General features: G+C 40.7%; 1 protein-coding gene across 2 annotated transcripts in view; it reads right to left on the reverse strand.

Annotated features, from left to right (window-relative positions):
- Positions 1-815: 815 nt before the first annotated feature.
- LOC119825053 (interleukin 1 receptor accessory protein) overlaps positions 816-21,276 on the reverse strand; it is a 131,141-nt gene continuing 110,680 nt past the window's right edge. Inside the window, exons 8-11 of one of the 2 annotated variants that reach the window (XM_038345664.1) lie at positions 20,636-20,784; positions 12,497-12,646; positions 10,944-11,087; positions 816-1,516 (exon numbers count right to left, since the gene is read on the reverse strand). In XM_038345664.1, coding sequence (XP_038201592.1) covers positions 816-1,516; positions 10,944-11,087; positions 12,497-12,646; positions 20,636-20,784 — 1,144 coding nt within the window. Of the gene's footprint in view, positions 1,517-5,052; positions 8,164-10,943; positions 11,088-12,496; positions 12,647-20,635; positions 20,785-21,276 lie in introns of those variants that run through there. The other variant, XM_038345665.1, reaches the window with a different exon arrangement.

Genomic DNA, 21,276 nt, shown 5'->3' on the forward strand with positions numbered 1-21,276 from the left:
AAAAAACCAAAATGACCTCTTACATTTTCTACCTAATCTAAACTCAATTTTTTGAGTTGAAATATTCTTTAGATTTGAATATAAAAGTCAGAAAATGCAAAATGAGGAGAGGGCATTAAACATTTGTTAGTACAAAAGATATGACATAAAAATATACCTTTATTAAGACTGACAACATTAGGAAGTTCAGAGCACACTATTTACAGGGAGGCAATAGAAGGCATAAATTTCTCTGAGAAAGTTTAATCCTGGGGGGAGGAGGAGGGCAAAATGTGCTGTAGGTTTACTGCTGAGCGCTGCCCTACAGTATCCACCAGCACCTGCTCCTTTTCAAGTCCCTTCCTTGGGTACACACACCCTGTGAATGTCAAAGTCCTGTTCCCTTTGGTACACACACCCTGTGTCAAAGCCCTGCTCCCTTGGGTATACACACCTTGTGAGTGTCAAAACCCTGTTCCCTTGGGTACAAACACCCTCTGTCAAAGCCCAAGTATACTTTAGCGACCCACGTCATAAGGAAACCCCAGTTCTGAGCTACTTTTAAACCGCTGGACAAGATCAGACTCTAGGCAACTTTTACATACTGACCTTCTAGGGCCCGAGAAGAGTGTGCTCTTCCGAGGCCGTTAGAGGCAATAACTGCATTCAGGTGCTTCCGGTCTTTTGTCTCCTAGAAACAAATAGTTTTTAGAAATCAATAAAGGGGACACAAATCTGATAGTCTATTAGATGATAAAAATGTCACTTATTCCCAAATGTTTGCGACCCAGGGAGAGTTGGTAGAAAAAGCAGCCGCCACCCTCCACATAAAGTGATTACAGGATATAAAAGTCATTGTTATTGGATAAATCTGTAAATTGGTGCCGTGCAAGAGCTGTGATCTGGGGAGCTGGCTCTGGTCTAGTGTCATTTTGTATCCACTGATTTTCCGACTCTTGGAGAGCAGGCTTACAGAGGTGTGTTTCCCACTGGGGTTGGGTATGCATCTCTGCCCGGCTCTTGCTTTCTCCTTCACAGTAGGTGACACAGCAACGACAGGCTGCGGAGGGCTTCCCTCGGTGCTTGGACATGATGCCCTGGGCTGGCGCTACTCCAGGCACCCGCTCTAAGCTCCGGAGTTCTGGGGGCTCTTTCAAACGACTTCTCCTCTGAACGTGATCCAGACTGGTGTCAGACTGAGAAGAGCAGCTCTCATTCCAGCCTGAGCTGGCGCTCAGACTTCTCAGGGGAAGAGCCAAACGCAAGGCCTTCCAGAACTTGGAGCCAGAATGTTTGGACTTCTCTCCCTTCCAGCTCACAAAAGACACAGACTCCTTCAGCTGCAGGATGCTTGGGTGGGGATGCTCGAGGGGACGGTACTCCACCACAATGAGCTTAGTGGCAATGGAGTTCTGGCACATGACGCCCAGCTTAAACTCCAGCATGCTGATGCTCTTTTCTGTCACATAGTCGGGGCTCAGGACAACAATCATCCTTCGGCTCCGCTGAATGAAATCAAACACGGCTTCCACCGTATCTACAGGGAAATGGAAAGATAGCATAGCATCTGGTAATAATGTCTTCATACCCAGCTGGTCATTGTCTGGTCCGCAAAAGACGGGGCATGCACACACTTTTGAGAAAATAGAATATCAGTGTTAAACTAAGAAAGCAAGTAATCTCATCCACAGCACTCTTCCTGACAATTGGTAAGAATTTGTTCCCTGTTAGAAAGAGGAGTCGCTTGAACTTAATCTCTCTCCCTACACAACACCTCCTTCCACTGCAGATGGTCTCTTCCCCTATCATAAAATGCCATGAAAGTATCTTCCCCTGATAGATCATGAAAATAAAGGGAATGAGAATTGGATGAACTATTTCAGAAAGCAGCCTACTCTCTGCTTGTAAAGCATTTCTTGTTGTAGAATTCTCATTTCCTTTAGTTTTATCTGGTGGCTTTAGACCAGATATCTTCAAAGAAAAAAGCTCGAAGGAGCTAGGTGCTCTTGTGATGCTACTGTAGCTTCTTCTTACCGCTGGATCATGTGACTTCAGGTATTTACTCTTATCCTATACCAGACATAACTGCCAGACCCTCCACCACCACCACCACCACCACCACCACCATCATCATCATCATCATCATCATCACCATTCTTGTGAATAATAATTCAAACTGTATATATGTCTTCTAGAATAATATTTTTTTTTTGGTTTTTCGAGACTAGAATAATATTTTAAAAAACAATGAGCATACTTACTTCTTCAGAATGTTTGACTGCCAAATTACCAGGGGAATTACCACTTCCCTAGATCTTGAGTCACAGCCAGCCCCAGGGACTTAACATTTTGGACACAGGATTGGTCTCTATCAACTAATATGCCCTATCTTCCTTGTTCGCTCCTTCCTGTCTTTCCATCTTTGTTGCTTCAATTTTCTCTTGCTTTTCTTTCTCCTGTGTGTGTGTGTGTGTGTGTGTGTGTGTGTGTGTGTGTGTGTGTGAAGAAGTGGCCTAAAGTCAATTAAAGAGCCAAATGCCACCATGGTAGTTAAGAATCAATCAGTTAATTAAGACTTCTGGCAGAGTACTTAATTCTAATGTTTGCCGAGGGGATATGGATAGGACCCAAAGGGAAATTCCTCCAATTAATGCGGTATCTAAAGCAGTATGAAATGCAGGGACTTAGAGAAGGGTCTTAGATCACGGGAAAGAAATCCCACCCATGTAACGCTTACTGCCGACAACTTTGAAAACATGTGACCTTCAGTGCTGAGGCTGCATTTGCCTGTTTTGTCTCCATAAGACAATGAGAATTTGCAGTGAGTTTGATCGCCATGAACTTGAGAGCAACGAGGAAGCCAGGATCCTTCCCCATTCATTCTTTCTAATCAGTGAAAGAAGTTTTTGTTGTGATCTTGAAAGAGTTAAATTTTCAGTTCTCAAAACCATGTGTGTGTATGCAGATGTACAAGTGTGCATGTGTGTATTTTGGCAACTCCCTTGTCCCATCTCCCCCTACTCAGGTTTTAAGAAATGCCTTTAAATATAATAGAGAACAGACCTGTGAGGAGTCCGCTGCTCTACCTGGATCATGAGAAAAAGAAAATAACCTAGAAAATAGGACAACATGGCTAGATTTCCAACATAGGAAACTTATACAGTCAAATCCCACAAGTGTGCAAGTGTGCAAGTGTGCATGTAACCGTAGCTAAGTGATAAAGTTAGGAAAATGTTTTCACTGGGTGAACCATGGGTGGAACTAAAGGACAGGTCTTAAACATCGTCTTGGGCTTGTGGAATTAAATAAAATTAATATTGTACCTTTCCACAAAGCGGAAGGTTTCCATTTGGAAGAGGACAGTGTGGATGCAGGTCTGAGTGATGGAGACAGACACTGACAAAGGATTAGTGCTGCTCTCAAGATGGGGCTTCTCCTGTGCTCAGATCTTCTCTTCAAACTTTAGAAACAAGTGGCTTCCTTTTATGCTTTTGAAAACTCCTCCCAGATTTTCAAAGCTTCACATTTGAAGATGAGGGCGATGTTAGAGTTTGTGTAGGGGCATAATGAATTAGGTGATTGATTGTTGGGCTCAGAAGAATGAGGTCTGATTATACAGCAATGGATTCATTTCTTGGAATCATTGGGATGTGTTCTAAGCTTTGGTTCTGATCCAGAACTCTATAATCTTTAAGGGAAAGCATGCCTTTAAAATTGTAATAGCCATGGAAGTTATATTCATGGACAAGAAAACTTTGAATCTGATGATTTTCCTTTGCTAGGGTTTTTTATAGAAAAACCTTCCCTCTCATGCTGTCTTGCCTCCCTTTTAAAAACGGAGCAACACTGAAGAACCATCTGAATTTAACTATTTATTTTTCCTTGATGTCTCTTTTTATTTTAATACCTTTATATTTGAGTCCACTCTTCTACAAAACACGTAAGATAAAAGCAGAGGTATAGGGCCATAACAAAAATTAGCAGTGATCAAAGAGATTGTGAGGCTATATTAATAGTAATTGTTCTTGTCTGCAGCTATTATACACTAAATGCACAGAAAATTTAAACCCTATTACTATCATGAATTTACTAAGTTCATATTCTAAAGCTATATCAAGAACTGATAAAAAAAAGTCAATAAATATATTAGTTAATTTTATAATTTGGCCCAAACATAAAAATCAGAGCCAGTAAGATGAGTCAGTAGGTGAAAGTGCCTGTCATTCTGAGTTTGATCGCTAGGCAGAATATGAGAACTGACTAGTGCATACGCCGTCCCCACACAGGGATAGAAAATAAATACATATCAATCTAATTTTAAAATGCTTCAAAAGAAACACTAGGTTAGCTGATGAACATGTCTCATTCCGTGCTGCATACTTGGCTTGCATCAAAGATCTGGTTAGGGATGTAGACAACTGGATGGAGAAAATGTCCTGAGAAATTCAATTAGGCAAGTGACAGTGAGCTTGATGACACCAGTGCAGTGAGTGAGTGCCAATCCCTAGTTCTCTGAATGGACTGAAGGGTGACTGCAACCTACGACTGGCTAACATGCAGTCAGTGTGAAACATCCACATACAAAATGCAATACAATGCATATTTCCTGGAATGTGGATTCTATACGCCCACAGTAGAGAATTTTGTTGCCTTTCAATCCTGACAGTTGTTTATTAACTGAATAGAACACTGTGTCCTCATGGCTGTGGTCCATGCATCCTGGTTCCTTCCTTTTGTTGACTAGTAAGAGTTTTCCGTGCATTAGTGGCATTTGAAGCTGAAACCAGAGAAATAGCTGTGGTTTTGTTTAAAAGTTACCAGTAAGTGTGGCATTTGCTCACCCCCTCATTCTAATGTACTAGACTATTCATTCTACTTAATCAATTCTTTAACTCATGCCCAGAAGAAATCTTCTTGATACGAAGTTCACATTTTTCTTATTCCTCAATAAATATTTTGCTATTATAACTTCTTTCATTTATGTTTGTAAACATAATTGCTCTTTTTTTCCCTCCTATTTCTCAATCCCAGACAAAAAAATATAAGGACACAAAACACATGCACAAAATAAAATTCAAAGTTGAAAATAAATGGTTTATTGTAAAAAATATGAAAATATACAAATCAAATGAAAATGGAAAATACAAATGTGTATGAATAAAATTAAAAAGACGGTCATAAAGTACTAAAACCCATGGAAACCGATGCGTAAGTAACAAGTGGAGTGATGTTTGTTTCCCAGTAGAGGACAGTACTTTCTTATTAGAATCCCAGGGAGTCATTTAAAGTACAAAAGACAATTAAATAAACCACTGTGACTGTGTAAGTAGGATACTCTATATAGCATGGTTCTCTGTTAACCTGGGTGCAGACGTTCCCTTTGTCATAAACCTAAAACTATGGAGGATGCTTTTTTATTCATAAGAGACATGATGTATCTTCTTGCCCTCTAAGGACAAGTGTGTGACCCCCTTCTCCAGAGCTCTGCTATTCTGTATGGAGCATCTTCTGAAACTCAGACAAGAGTCTTGAAACTAAGTTCTCTTAGGATGAGATACGTTCTTTAGGTTTGAGATGCTTTACACTATAGCATTGGAGCAGGGTCAGTACAACAAAGGAGTATAAATAGGAAACCGTGAAGCATTTCTAGGGGTAAAAAACAGCAGTGGGGCTGAGAATCCAGCAGGGCAGAAACTACACGGTGCAGAGACTGGCCTGCAGTGAGGAGCTTGCCCCTTGCTTTCCTATAACTAATGCTAGAAGTAACATTCAAAGCTTATCTGGGGCCGGCTTTCATCTGGTACTGTGATTAAAGTGTTATTAGTGGAAATGGTAATTATGTGAAATAACAAAAAGCACTAAACTTTAAAAAAAAAACTTAAAAAGACTATATATTATAGTTTTATGTCAAATATTCGCAAAGGAACTCTTTTTCAATTTAAGTAACCAATAATTCTAACACAGAGCAATGATTTATTGCAGACATCAGTACTGGTGAACACTTAAAATAAGAGAAAATTTCAAAATTGCTTATTAACATTAACACAACTTGGATAAAGTCTTCCTTAAATGAGGAGTTGCGTTTCATGGAATACTCAGACTCATTTATAGCTATGTCTGTTTCTCTTCATCAGTCAGTAGTCCACACGACTGAGCACTGAGATTCACATAACTTGGACTCTAAATGTGTCTTGTAGGAAATACAGTAGAAAATCCACTGATATCAGGTGACTGCCTACTGTTGAACAGTGACAATGGGAAGTCCCTGGACAAGAGATAGCCCTGCAACCCAGATCAGCTGCAGGAACAGTAAGTCATTCATACTAGTCCAAGGGAGGCAAGATCTCTGATAACTATAAACAGAACCAAGAAGTCACAAATAAAACAGTAGTGGAATGAAAGCACCAACAGAAAACCACTGCACTATAAACATAAATTTTAAAACTGGACAACAATTCTACCGGCTTTCAATATTGTAACAATGGTTGTTTAAAGATATACGTGCTGTGATTATGTATAGCCCCAAATACATACACACACAGATAATTTATAGGCAAGTGGATATACACACATACACATAGTTTGTGGGAATTTCTATATACATACACACATATAATTCACATGTACCGATATCGCAGGTGTGTATATGTATACACACATGCTAGACATGACGTAGAAACTGGCCACTCTAAACGCAAATGTATTTAGTTTTCACTGTTACAAGTCTGAGAAATAGTAAAACTCTGCTTAAAACCAAAAAACCCCAGTTTCATCAACAGTGACTTTCAGGGTGATTTATTTGAAACAAGGTACGACGTGTACTCGTGAATAAATTACTGGACATGGTCATTCTTTTAGAATAGTAGTGCCAAAAGGAAAATCGCTACCTCTCAACTCCACTTCATAATGAAGAGGTGCAAACGAGCAGGGATTAACCACTTCCCTGGTTCTCCCATTAGTAAGGTTGGAATTAAAAGACAAACTGTACGTATCCTGCTCTCTGTTCTCTTCTGGTGTCAAGAATGCTCTGAGAGCATTTTCTTGCTTTTCTGTTAGCACCCGTAAAAGCTTGGTGCCTCCTATGAAGCATGGACGATGGGCACTATAGGTAGGGAGAGAGAGTGACAAGTGTGAACCTCTCTATCTGTACACCCTTGAGAAGCTACTATGATAAGGCAAAAGCTGTGACTTTGTCAAGTTTATAAATATGCTATCCATTACCTGAGACAAGGGAAATGTGGTTTTAGTAGTAAGAAAGTGGTCTGCCACTTAATTCGCCATGAGGAACAGCTGTAGTTTGACTGTTAGTCTTACTGAGGTGCTGGATTCAACAGACAAATAAGCCATGGAGTGAATTATCCTCAGTTGAAATAGATCTAACCTCTGGTGATATGTTCAATGGAAGACTGAAAATAAAGTAAAACTCAAGGAAAATCCTATGGAGAAACAGGCGATACTCCCATCAGCAGATAACCCATCTTTAAAGGAGCTTTGAGTCACTGGGCAAAGGGGCTCCATAATGGTGACATTTTTACAAAGAGATTAAAAGAGAGGGGGGAACAGAGATGGATGAGGATGTTGACTCGCAAATATCATAATGGCTTTAGACCTGGCGGCAGACTGTAGAGAATATCACTCTAACCCTTAAGTTTGCCTGAGAAGCAAAACTGCCAGTCACGCAGTCCCTAGGATGTTTCCCTATGAGGGGCTTAGATAGGGTTCTCTTTCTATCTATGAAGCCACAGCCTAGGAGGGAAGAAGGGGGCTCTTACCCCCCGTGAGCCCATTTGTTCTTTTCTCTCCTTCGCTTTCCCTTTCATACGTTTTTCAGGGACGAATAGGATAGGCCCTGCTTGTCACTGCTAGACCACCTGGAACTCTTCTTCACTGGCATGGCCACCTGCAGCTGCTTCCAGAACCTGCCCTGGGGATACTTGGATTTCTCCCCTTTCCATTTAATGACCGTGAGTACCGTCTTAGCCCTCTTCAGCTCTTTCACCTTCATGTCCTTCACAGGTTTGTACTGTACTAAAATGACGTTGATGTTGCCCCGGGAGGCCATATTTTCTAGGCCCGCCTTGAGCTCCAGGAGGGCCTGTGTTCCCTGGAGCACGTAGTTGGGGCTTAGGACAACCAGGAGGCGTCTGCTTTTCTGAATGAAGCTCAAGGTCTCATCTGTGACAACTGGGAAAGAAAACACCGTGGGGATTAGTGTTGGCCAGGAACCACCTGATGCAAAGAGCTCAGGGAGCAAAGGCAGGGAGGGGACTGGGAAAGGCTGCCTGAGAATCAAAGCTCTAACACACTCCCCAACAACAGTATTCATCTTTAATCCAAACATACTGCCCACCAAACATCACTCAGGGAAAATGGAGTTATATTTAAATGCCCTATGCCCAAAATATTTCCAAATAAGCTAAAGCCAAAATATGTGGCCTGTTGTCACCCAGTCCTCACAAGCACTGTTTGAAGAAGATAGACTGGACACATTGCAGTGACAACAGTTTCTTCAAACAGCATTGTGTCTCAGCCCAACTGGCTCCTGAAAGATACCCTAGAATAAGCCATCATATGAAAAGCATTAAAAACCATGTACTACAGATTCAAAGTCCCCAAGTTTCAGTTGCAGCTAACCAAGGGCAAGAGCAGAGAATGTAGAGTCTCCGTCTGCTGATGGGTGTTATGGAATAAAATAATTGTTTAACTCTATCAGATGTGTTGCCTTTGTTTATGCTGAATTTGTTTAACTATGCAAAGATGTGTTGCTGTTTTACCTTGCCTGCCTAAGGCACCTGATCGGTCTAATAAAAAGCTGAACAGCTAATATCTCCATAGAGGAAGGTTAGGTGGGGCTGGCGGGCAGAGAGAAAAGGGGAGCCAGCTAGCCAGCCAGCCAGTCAGGAGCCAGCCAGACATGGAGGAAGCAGAAAAGTAGAATGGACAGTATTTAGATGGGGTAAACAAGCCTAGGGGCAGCACATAGATTAGTAGAAATGGGTTAACTTAAGTACGGGAAAAAAAGACTAGCTAGAAACAAGCCTAAGCTAATGCCAAGAATTCATAATTAATAATAAGCTTCTCTGTCATGATTTGGGGGCTGGTGGCCCAAGAAAGCTGGCTACAGATGTGTTCTTTCCTGATGCCAACTGATGTCACAATGTTGCTGCATTAGTAACTCAAACACATGGCATTTTGGCCAACAGTGTCTTCCCACATCAGCCCCTTCCTTTTCTCTGGGGTGGAGATGAAAGCAGAACACAGATCTTTCTCCTCAACATTTAGTCTCTGGGAAGCCAGCCCTTCTTCAGCAAATGCTAGCTGCTGTACTTACATTCACTAGCAAACACTTTCCCCGAGATGAACAAAACCAAGTGGAGAAGAGGGAAACACAGGCTAATTTTATTCAAGGGCTCTGATTAATTCCTGCTGCTAAATTTTTGAGACGAATCTATCTGCTCACAGATGCTCAAGGAGACCCACATAATCCTTCACCTAGAGGAGCGATGCTCGCTCGCTGGCTCCAGGCAGTGCACTGGTGGTGTGGAAACCTGTATCACATTCCCCTCTGCAGGGATTTCCATTCTTAATCTTCACGGGTGCAGAAGTAATAGGGAAGGACTTGCCAGGTAAAATCTAACATGTGCAGCCTGGGGGAGAACCCAGGAAGGGGTGTGTGTTTCCTCTAAGCATTTCCAGCAGAGGCTGACTGTGTCTAAGCACAGAAAGAGGTTCGACAGCAAAGTGGCCTCAGAAAGGACAGCAGGAAGAAGAGGGCCTGCAGTGTGCAAGAATAAGTATGCATTTTTTGAAGGACTGTTAGTCCCCTGTAGGTCTTATCCAGATATATACTGTGCATTTTTTATTTGCTCTTCACATAGTAGATAAGATAGTTAGATTGACTTTGTAAACGAATCAATAGATGCATGGATGAGTTAAGCAAATTGTTAATTAACATGAGTAGAACTTTGCCTTTCACCATGTAAGGGATCATTCCATGGCACAAGGACACTCAAGGAGAGATCTTCTGTAGAACACAAGCTCAGGCTTGGGGTCATGGCTGGGCAGATAAACAAAATGATCTATTAACTCACAATGAGAAGAAAACTGTTCCAGGTATCAATTACCCACACATTTCAAAAACATATAAAACAGTCAACGTGAACAGATTTCTCTGGGAAAAGAGAGGAAAAGAGCTTGCTCTGCTCCAGATGGGAGTCAGTGCACTCATTTCAAAAAGGAAAGGCTTCTAGGGAATTGATCAGTGTTGTTGCCATGCTTGCTACAAAATTCCTGAATGAACCATGACTGTTTGGACTTGAAAAGAGGAAGCATTTTCGATTTCAATGGTTGAAGCTTTCCTTGTAAAACTTGGTAGAATGAATTCAACGGCCTTCCACATTTTAAGCTAAAACACAAACTTCCACACTGCTAGAAAAGGAGATACAAACAATGAACAGGCAGATTTGGCCAGCAGCAGCTCGCTGGCTCAGAGGTGAGGAAGTGAGAAAGTAGCAAAGGGCATGCTGTGTTAGCAGGGAAATGCTCTGCACTCTCTGTCCTGCAGCTCCATTCCAGGTAAGTGGAGTAAACCTCAGTTTGTGTAAAGAAACATTCTCTCCACTTGGTCTTTGTTAAAGAAAATGAACGAAAATTAATGCGTGTCAGCCCAAGGCTTCTTGAAAAGCTAACCTCCACTGAGACCAACTTCCTCAGGGCTGGCTCGTTTCCGGCATGGAGCTCTTTGAGATTACAAGGGAAAAGTTTAAAGCCAGGAACTAGACTGAACAGTGTCTACCTGACACTGTGGCTGTACATCTGGAGAGGTCTCCATCATCTGAAGGAACTGTACGCTCAGTATCTGAACACCATGACTGTGCTACAACCCATTCATGCACCAGAAACTCAGGATCCACTTCACCCCTCAGGGTGGCACCCGTATTACTCATGCGCTGCGCGATACCTACTTCCCCCAGGCAGGCTGTCTCTGTCGAAGATGCACAGCTTGTATCCAAATTCATTCTCCAAAACGCCACGGAGCGTCAGCAACACAAATTCCTCTTCTTCGGCGTTTCTTGCATAGGAAACATAAATATCATACTCCTTTCCATCTAGCGAAAGGAGCACAGCGTCAAAGCAAATCAGAAAAACCTTCTCAAATTATCCTTTTTTTTAAATTAAATCTAACTTTGGGGTGTTGGGCATTTAAATTTTTTTCATTTTTTTTCCTTTTTGCATCTGTGAACAATGTGACAGATCTCAGTGTAATTTTTTAGTTGTGACAGTATTCAGACAAAAGGACCGTGTGGGTTCAGATTGTATCTGATGTGTCTTCTATTCTCAACTGAGGGAGTGACCCCTGTAGTGGACAAAGACTGTCCCATGAATCAAGGGAGCAGAGATGCATACCACAGGTATTGGGAGGTAAAGCCAGGCAGGAAATTTCTACGCAGTGTTCTAGAAAACCACTTGCTAATACATTAAAATTCTAAGTTGATAAAGACTTTTTGAAACTGACTAAATTATACCCGAAAAGAACTAGAATTAAATTATGTTAAGATCGATATGTTGATCTTTCCGAAATTTGCTTAATAAAATTCATGAGTCGTTAAAAATATAGATTATGTGTTTCTTCCTAAGGCCTGCTGAATTAGAATTTTATGGGGTGGGCTGTTTCTCCTTTTCCTGTACAGTAGAGATTTGGTAAAGATTCAGATGTCTCGGTGATACTGCCAGGAAAATTTCTACCAGGAAATTGGAAAGGTTTTTATTAGTGAGAGCAAGGTAAACAATACACTCTTATGTACACCTGTATCACCTGGGGATATTGTTACAGCGTATGTTCTGGTTCAGAGGGAGTCATGTTTAAAAGTCTCCACCTAAAATGCTTTTGGATGATCATGATGCTGTTGGCCCATGGATCTTCCCCTGAAGCATATGAATCTAGAGCTGAATGGTGGCGCAGGACAGCCATCCCTGCACTCAGGATTGAGGTCAGCCTGAGCTCCACAATGAGACCCTGTGTCACAACACAAAGGACAAAACAAAGCAAAACAAAAGGCTGTGGCCCTGCACTGTCCTCTCTAGTGACCAAGAACCATATGTGTCTGCTGACCATCTGAGCACAGCTGTCCCCACTGAGATGTGCCAGGACTGCAAAGCAGCGTTCTGCATTTGAAAGTTGGCAAAAACATCTCATTAACATTTTAAATATCATTTTATACTGAAATAACAAAGTATGAATATTGAATCAAATCCTTATTTTTACTTATGCCCTTTGAACCATTGGGGGAAATGTTAATTTCATATGTTATATGCATCATGTTTTTATAAAGACAAAGTTAGTCTAGACTAAACCATATTTCCATCAAGAAAGGTGGACAGGGCATACTGAAAAGATTTTTACTAGTAAGAGCTAAAATCAAAGATGATCTTGTTAAATGCGGTGGCTTGTATGCTAGAGAAACACATTGTCTAAAGATGGTGACACACGAGCTTTGCATCATACTCCAGTACTCACCGAGAATTGTTTCATCTGTTCCAAAGTGAGCCCGGTAAAAAAGGACCATCTCCAGCCAGTAAACATGGTAGACCACGATGAGAACCACCACTAGAAATACCGTGGCTCCAAAACCACAGGCGAGTTCCACAGTGTACCTCGGCGGTATTACTAAAGCAAATGACAAAATATTGATGATGATAATTCACTTCTACTCAGTGATCATAGTGATCCCCAGCTCCTTCAGGGCTGGATCAGCCAAGCGGCCAACTCAGACACTTGATTTGCAAATGGTAACAAGCAGAAACAACATGATAACAGATTAGGCATAATCTTTTTTAAATACTGGATTGCATCCTATTTATTTACTTTTTTGTTGTTCTTGCTGCTGTGGCTTATAGCTCCTGGTACAGAAAGTGCTTTAAATGACTCAGTGATTTGACTAGATCCTCAATGTATACAAAATTAAATAGGATGTTAACATTGGGAAGGATTTCCAGGAAGGTTATCACATTCACCTCAACACAGGGGTTGTGCATGCTAGGCAAGCTCTACCGTTGAACTATAACCCCAGTCATGTATAAACCAAGAAGGTCTTGGTCTTCAGCTTAACCTCACCAACTTCCTGCCTCAGCCTCCTGGGAACTGAGACTGCAGCACTGTGCCATGACCCCAGGACAAGGAGAGTTTTGAAAGTGCTGTGTCCAGTAACTGTTTTTTTTTTTTCTTGCAGTGCTCTTCCAAGAACCCTCCCCAAAGAGAGGCCCATCATCAAAGGAGGTAACCTGAGCAAAAATCTTGCCGTGTCTATTAACTTTGACTTCATCCTCTTTCTAACATCAATATCAGAGAAATTTGATCCCTTTCCTTTATTTAAAAAGAGGCTTCAAACTAGTGTTTTCATTGAGTTTTGGCAAACCTACAGAATAGGAAGTGGTATTGGCTCTTTTATTTCCCAAGCTCACAGTTCTGTGACAAACACTTCAAAGGCTGACCTGAACTTTCAGGGGGTTGATTGTTTCCTTGTTATCTACTTACTTTTTGAAACTGTGAATATCATAGGAAGGCTTTATGGAAGTACCAGAAATAGAGTGAGATAATTAACAATTTATCAAAAGCTAGGAATTAAGACAGAAGCCCTGTTCACTCCACTGACTATTCTAACCAAGCCTCCAATCACTGTCCTGGCTCATTTACACTGTCCTTGTCTCAAAGGGCTCAGGAAAAGCAAACATAATGCCGTGACCATAGTATGACTTCTGGCCATAGTATGTCTTTCTTTTCTTTTAATTTCAAAGTTCATATATGTATATATGTATATATATAGCTTTTTTTTTCAGCCTGGGCTTTGTCCATAGAAATACCCACTTTTTAATGATTTTATCTCAGCAATATTAGTGAACTGTAGAAGTTACTCCTTCACCATTCCTTCCCACTCCCTGCAAAATAGACTAGGTCTCCACACCTTCCGTGTGCAAACCATTTTGTCCATCCTATCCCTGCGGCATTTGGGATCGCAACAAACTTCCCCAGAAATAGCACTTTTCCTCTTTCAGGATAAGGAAAGAAGCCCAAAGTTACAGTCAAGGGCAGAAGCATCATTTGTTTGCTATGTTGGCTGTGGCACAGCAGCTGAAGACTTTGAGGAAGAACGGAGTAATTTGCTAGAGATGAAGGCGGGCTTGGTATTGGCTGGCTGGATAATGCCTTTCTTGACATGTCTGCCAGACGCTTGAGGGATAGAAAGGGAAGACAGCAGGAAGGGCTAAAAAAATCTAATGCAGGGGAAGCACAGAAACAAGAGAATATTTCATTGGGTTAGTTTAAAAATTGTTACTGATGTTTTGAAAAAGCAGGTCATGTGATGGGGAGACCTGGGCCAGATGGAGTGAGACTGGGACGGGGAGGAACTAAGAGCAGAGGGGCAAAGATGCTTCTCTGAGCAGTTGAACACTTTAGTGCTGAACGTCTGTCTGCTGAGATGAGGTGTGGAGAATCTCCTCCAGAGCAGGACTGCTATCTAGGTTCTCTTCAAAGTGCACAGTCTGTGTGGAATGCTGCCATGGTGTTAGGTCATTGATCAGATGTGGACTCAGTGGCTGGGAGGACTTTTCAAATGACATTTAATCCGAATGAAAACATGGTAAGCAACCTGGAGCGGAGTCCAAAGTTCTCAATTTAGAGATAAATCTCGGACTTTCAAGTTCATCAACCTGAATTCAGTGTGTTGTATATCTAGCACAGGGGAACCCTGGAATTGACCATTCAAACCTTGTTATCAGGTGTACCCTAGTCCTGGGGTCACAGGATGGTGGGCCTCTAAATGGGTGGGTGTTTTTCCAGGTATTAATAGAGGTCTTGCTTAATGACCAAAAGATCAATTAAACTATTGATTTCTCTCTGCCAGGCTCATTTCTACAGCCTCTTATACTTTTAATAGGGCTCTTCAATTTTGTGTTGAATCTCTGATGATATAGCTCATATTTACAGCTCAGATTGTGCTTCCTGGTGTCATCTTCTTATTAAAGATTCCCTAATGGTACTTAACTGATTGGACCCCAAAATGAATAATCTGCCAGATTGCTCTTCTAAATAGCTGTGGTTCTAAAGGGCTGTCTTGTAAAGTGCAAGGACGTTACAGGGATGCAGTGACCCTTGGCCTATATTTTGTGACCTTCCTACTGCAAGCCTCGGCATTCGAAATGACAATTTTGCACTGATGCAATTTCAGACAAAACAGTTTCCAATCAAAAAGGAGTGACGCAATCTGACCACACCGGATACTGAAGTCCCCTTCTCATTGATTGCAATGTGTCAATTAGAATGTAGCCAAATGCCGTCATTTGCTTATTGCTACTCCCCAGATCAGAATGCACTTTGCAGCTCTGTATTATAAACTGGCCCTGAACTCCATGTACCCAGCCAGCCATTTTTGTTAAAAGAATGAAGGACCCCAGTGCTGATCCCCTCCCCTGCTTTTGGTTCTGGCTCTACAATAAATTTTGTCCTTGGCAACCCAAATTATCTATCTTCATTGTTGTAGCTGGGCTTGCAATCTACTGAGCTCTTCCTCCGAATGCCAGGTGCCTGAACTGCCAATTGTCCCCTGCCACAGAGACCAAGGCTAGTCAGTACTAAATTATGCATAATTTTTAAAACTGTGGTGATGGCCATTGGTTTGAAATGCTAACAAAAGAGTGTTTTATTTTAGTGATGTCAAAACAGAGAACAGTGGATTGCTCTGCAAATCTGATGGTTCAGGGATGAGGCTACAACCTCTATCCTCTGGACCTCACCTTTGGTACCAGGAAAGTAAATGATAATGAACTAGCCTACCCTCTGGAATACCTTAAATGATGCTGTTGTTGTTGCATTTTAGCCTCATACAGTTGGAGAACTGGTAAAACTAAGATAAGCCCATGGTCCTTATGTCTTTTTCTTTCTAATAATTATCAAAGAGAATCTTCCAGATTTTTGGTAAGGAAAGAAAAATCCTACGAAGGTGGTGGCTGCTCTGAGCTAGGGAGGGAAATGAGACTTGAGACAATTGTGCCAGTTTGCATTTCAAGGACTAAGTAACAGGAAGAGGAGAGTTGAGTAGAAAATGGACTCTAGGAATCTGCATGAGGTTATCTTCGGTCTGTGGCAAAAAAATGTGAAAATGCAAAGCTGTGGAGACTTGGTCCGCATTTACAGTGTCCTATAAAGAACACCGAGGAAGTGAAAACCCACAGAAGCACATGCAGATCTGAGGTGACCCAGGCGTCTAGTGTCAGAGCAAAGAAAGAGTGGCTAGCCTATGGTGCCTAAATGGCTGAGCCTGAGAAGTGTATCCACCCAGCCCTACCAGAAAGGGCATTTCTAACTACTGGAACACACGCGATTAAGAGAATTCCAGAAGCAAGAAGAGAAGGGAGGAAAGGAGAGGAGACCTATAATATAAACAAATTAAACACCTGCTACAAGAAAACTCAACTTGCTCACAAAATACATTCCACGGCATAACGTCTATGGTGCCCAGAATAACGATAAAACACTAGATAGCAGAAAAATAAAAAAAATCAACATTCAGAAAAACACATCAACAAGCACAAATAGAATCTAGAATTGGCAGAGATGATTTAATGACTAGCTAAGCATTTTAAAATCCATACTAAAATGTATCTGCTGAGGTTTTTTTTTTTTTTTTCAAATGAACACTTGTGAAGAGTAAATAGGAAATATCAATGGTGACATTCCAGTGAGGCAGAAATTCAAAACATGAAAAATATGTTCTTGAAAAGCATACCAATCATTTATCATAACAAAACTCACCAAAGCCTCCATAGGCTCTGAAACAATTGTAAGGAAATGATCCCCAGAAAGCATGCCCGTACATGACAACTTAGAATAGCAAGGAAGTGCCCCAAAGGACAACTTAGAAAACTGACACACGAAAACACACTCTTAAGGAAAAAGAACAAGAGAGAGACAAGCAGAAATTGTGATAATTGAATTTTGAAAAACAGCTCAAGGTGAGCACATAAAAAAATCAATTAACTGCACGACTATGCTCTATTACTAAACAATTAGAAAATTTAAAATATCTGATGGCATAAATTTTTAAATTCTTTAGAGACAAATTTGATAACATGTAATAAAAACCTGTACACACAACTTTTTTAAACTGATGAAATAAATTACTAAGGCACTACATAAATGGAGAGGTCTATCACCTTTATGGATTGATAGAATCAGTATTGGTAAGTCTTCAGTGTTACAAATTTAATAGGGTCTCAGTCAAAATCAAAGAAGAGTAGAAATTGACAAACTGGTACTAAAACAGGTAAGGAAACTCTGTATTTTTCTAAAATAGTGAAACTACCTTGAAAAAGAGAAAAGGCACCAGCGTCTTATTTAATGATTTAAGCTAGAGTAATAAAAATGGTGTAAGACTAAACAGCGACTAGTTGATTAAAGGGGTAGAGCGAGAAATGCAGAAAGTCATAAAGAAAATTGAATTTTTGACCAAACTTTCAAGACATTTTAAGGAAAAAAACCCAGTGAAACACATTCAACAAGATGTCAGAACAACTATTTCTGTTAAGAAACAGAACAAAGTCAACATCAGACTCCAGTCTGCAACTCACGCCCTCAAGACTACAATCTAAGATGGAACAAAGGCCTAAAGAGAAATCTTTGAACAAAGCCTGCCATCATTTGACTTAGAAAACAGAGAATAGAAGCACATAATTCAGAAAGCACTAACACATGAAAAGAGACTGGTAAAATGAGCTTCCTCACATTACTGAGAACTGTGCTTATCAAAACATCAACTCATGGACTTAGGGGTTAAGAGCACTAACATTCTTGCTGAGGATCTACCACCTGTATGCTGGCTCCCAGGTGTCTTTAATGCCAGTTTCAGGGGCTCTGATGTCTCCTTCGGGCCTCTGCAGGCACTAAGCACACACATGATACACATACATGAATGCCGGCAAAACACTCATCCATGTAAATAGAAACAAATCTTTCAAAAATGAATAAATTCACAAGCTAGATGAAAATATTTTTAGCATTCAAAAAAGTTAACAAAGGATGTGCATTCGGTGTCTGTAAATGTGGGCGTGCATACGTGGTTGTGTTTCTTGTATGCATGTGTCCAGCATGAGTTACATACCACACTAATTGTAAAACAAATGATCCAGCTGAAAATGACCAAAGATTTTTACCGGCCTCAGAAAGATTTATTAATGATCAATGAACTTACAACAAAGCCTTCAGCATCACCAGGGTCTCAAAGAGCATCTGCAGTGAGACACAAACACTCATTTCCTAAGAAGCTAGAAGCTTAACAATTGACAAATCCAAAAACTGGCGAGAAAAAGCGAGTGTACGAAGGTTCCTTGCTGTGCTGGGGGCAATGTGCAACAGCAAACCTCTTTGGCAACTGGTTTGGCAACTTCTCATATGATTTAAAGCACATGTCTCCTCAGAACCTACCTTGCTACTCTCTGATCACCAAACAACTGCACGTCAGTCATGTTTACTTTAGCTCTCTCATATGGAGGACCTTAGCCAATTGAATGGATGACATGTGCAGTCAATAAAACCTGCTCCAGGCAATTCTCATTCCACGTGTTAATCTCTCCTTGTCATGTGTGTTGTTTGTGTTTGAGACGGGGTCTCACGTGGTCCAAGCTGGTCTTCAATGTGCTAAGTAGCTGAGGCTAACCTCGAAACTCCTAAACTTCCTGCCTCAATCTCCCACACAGCAGGATTACAAGCCTGGGTCACCACTTTGTGCTTCCTGTCATCCTTTTGATGATGTGCAGATATAAAATCTTGGAATCAACACTCCTTGGTCAAGAGGGTCATGTGTCCCTTCACAGCCTCAATATTGTCCCTACTACTGTCCCCACTACACTCAGAATCTGAGTTTCTGTGGCTACAGTTAGTTCCTCGGGTGTACATCCTTGGACACGTCTCCCACATAAAACATTATTTTATTTGTGGCTTGATCCTATTCTTTGATAAGTGATCAATTTATGTCATCTTCTATTATTGTTTTACAGAGTACATGCCAAAAGAGAAAAACCCCAGATTCTTTGTACTTCAGCAATATGGATTTTAACACAATTGAAAACACCCAGCCTGCAGCAATCTAAGCCCCTGAAGACTTTCATTTGGAATGTTAAATATTAAAGGCTCTAACAGGTCTTGAACTAAACTAATTTGATTTATTTTGTAACCTAGACTATAATGGTACTTGTTTGAGTACAGATGCTTTTGTTAATTATTGCCAATAACACCCTTGGAGAAATAAGAGGTAGCATTTATTGAACAGTTGATAGTATGAACTAGTGAGAATGTTTGCTCTGTGCAGTTTTGACAACCTTAGAGGTGCTGGTATAATTTTCTCCATTTTTTATGAGAAAAATAATGAAGCTCAGAGAGTACTTTAGTTTTCCAAGATCAGAGAGTTGGGCTAAAATGAATCTAGGATTTTATTAGGGTATCCAATGTTCGAGCACAGATAATTCACTACAGTGATTTCTGAGAGGGAAGCAATGGAGCATCCTGAACAAATTCTTTAAGACTTCTTAAGAGCTATAAGCAATTTCTTTCTAACTTGTAAGACAACATTTGATTGTGTCCTCTTTGTTGCTCAGCTTAAAATAAATAAATAAAAAGGATTCAAGTCTAAAGCAAATGCAACAACCATACGTCAACATTTTCCTCTTTTATATAAATGTTAAAAAGTGTATCAAATGTTTCATTTTTATATAAATGTAATAAACTATAAAATGTGAGGGCTAGGATGTTTCAGAATGCTATACTGACCACATGATGTCTCTGCTAACTTTACTCCAGACCTCTAGAAAATATTCAGGAAGGGATCAATTGGTTGGGATTTGTGCGGGGGGAAAGACCCAAAGAAAGATTTAGGCAATATGCTTCCGGAGCAACAGCTCACACAAGAAGGATTTGTAATTTTTATTTATTTTAGAAAATACAGATATTAACATAGAAATTATTTTACCATCAAACTAAATCATAATTTAGTAAATTTTATTTTATCAATTATAACAAAACTGCCTAATGATGGATACATAATGTGTAAACCATGAATCTGAAATTACAATTTTTTGAGAATCAATATCCTATTCCTTCCTTATGTATTTATAGACAAACAGATGACTGCTGCTTATGTTTCATTCTTTCTTACGCTTCTAGAAATAGAGAGGATGCGTGACTCAGGAAAAATTCCTAGAGGTCGTATGGCATGATCAAACTTGTGACCCTTGAACTCTGCTTTCAGTTATATCTACGGGCATCTTTGGACTTCAACAACAATGTGTGATTCTAGAAATTCTATAACATCTTTACTAGCTTTGAGGATTTTCGCTTTTCATTATTGTTTAAGATATAACATTGTATCTTGCTATTGCATTCATGGATTTTTTTTCAAGCAACATTTTGGCACTAAGGTGCTGACACTCTCAGAACCAACATGCTAGCCTCTTTGCAAAGATGGAAGCTTTCTCCTAAGGTTTTTCATTTAACTGACTCATTGTTTTGTGTCCAATGTGGAATGCGCTGGAGTTCTCGCTCTGATTTCCTATTCACCACAATGTTATTTCAGAGTTCACAGAGTCATCGGCTGGGCGCATCCATTACCTTTCTGTTTCACCTTGGCTGCGTGCTCAGCTTCCCCTCTGGTATTTCGAGCATGACAGACATAGTTGCGCTTGAGATCCTCAGGGGTGACTTTCTTGATGCTCAAAGTCTGAGTCCTTGTTTCATCCTCTGTTGGGGAATAACTTATACTACACACAAAAAGAAAGAAATCAAAACGTTTGTGAGACACACAGGCTGTGCCCTCTGTGTGAATAAGAAGCAAGCAACTACAGAGTCCTGTGGGAGAGGGCTGAAATGCTGACAAGGGCCTTATCATACCACACATTAGCCTAATGCCGGACAAACCCAATGCTAGACTCTCACTGCAGCTCTTCCTTCACAGCTAAATGTCACCCTGGCTCTAGACGCTGAGGCACGATGCCTGCATCAGCTTGAAAAGAATCTTCTGGTATCAGACTTATTGAGCGGGGGTTGGGGGTGGGGGGTTGATCCATGTTTTGTGATTTGCACCCTGGGCAATGCCATTAAACTTTCCATGACTTGGCTGTTTTGTAAAAGAGTGTATTATGGGAATAATTTACTGAAATACTCAGAAGATTGAGCATGCGTCTCTGCCGCAGCCATGCTTGATGACTGCTCTTCGGAGCTATCACAGCCCCACATAACTGTCATGCTGCAGA

This window comes from Arvicola amphibius, chromosome 10, assembly GCF_903992535.2.
Source record: "Arvicola amphibius chromosome 10, mArvAmp1.2, whole genome shotgun sequence".
Lineage (NCBI taxonomy): Eukaryota > Metazoa > Chordata > Mammalia > Rodentia > Cricetidae > Arvicola > Arvicola amphibius.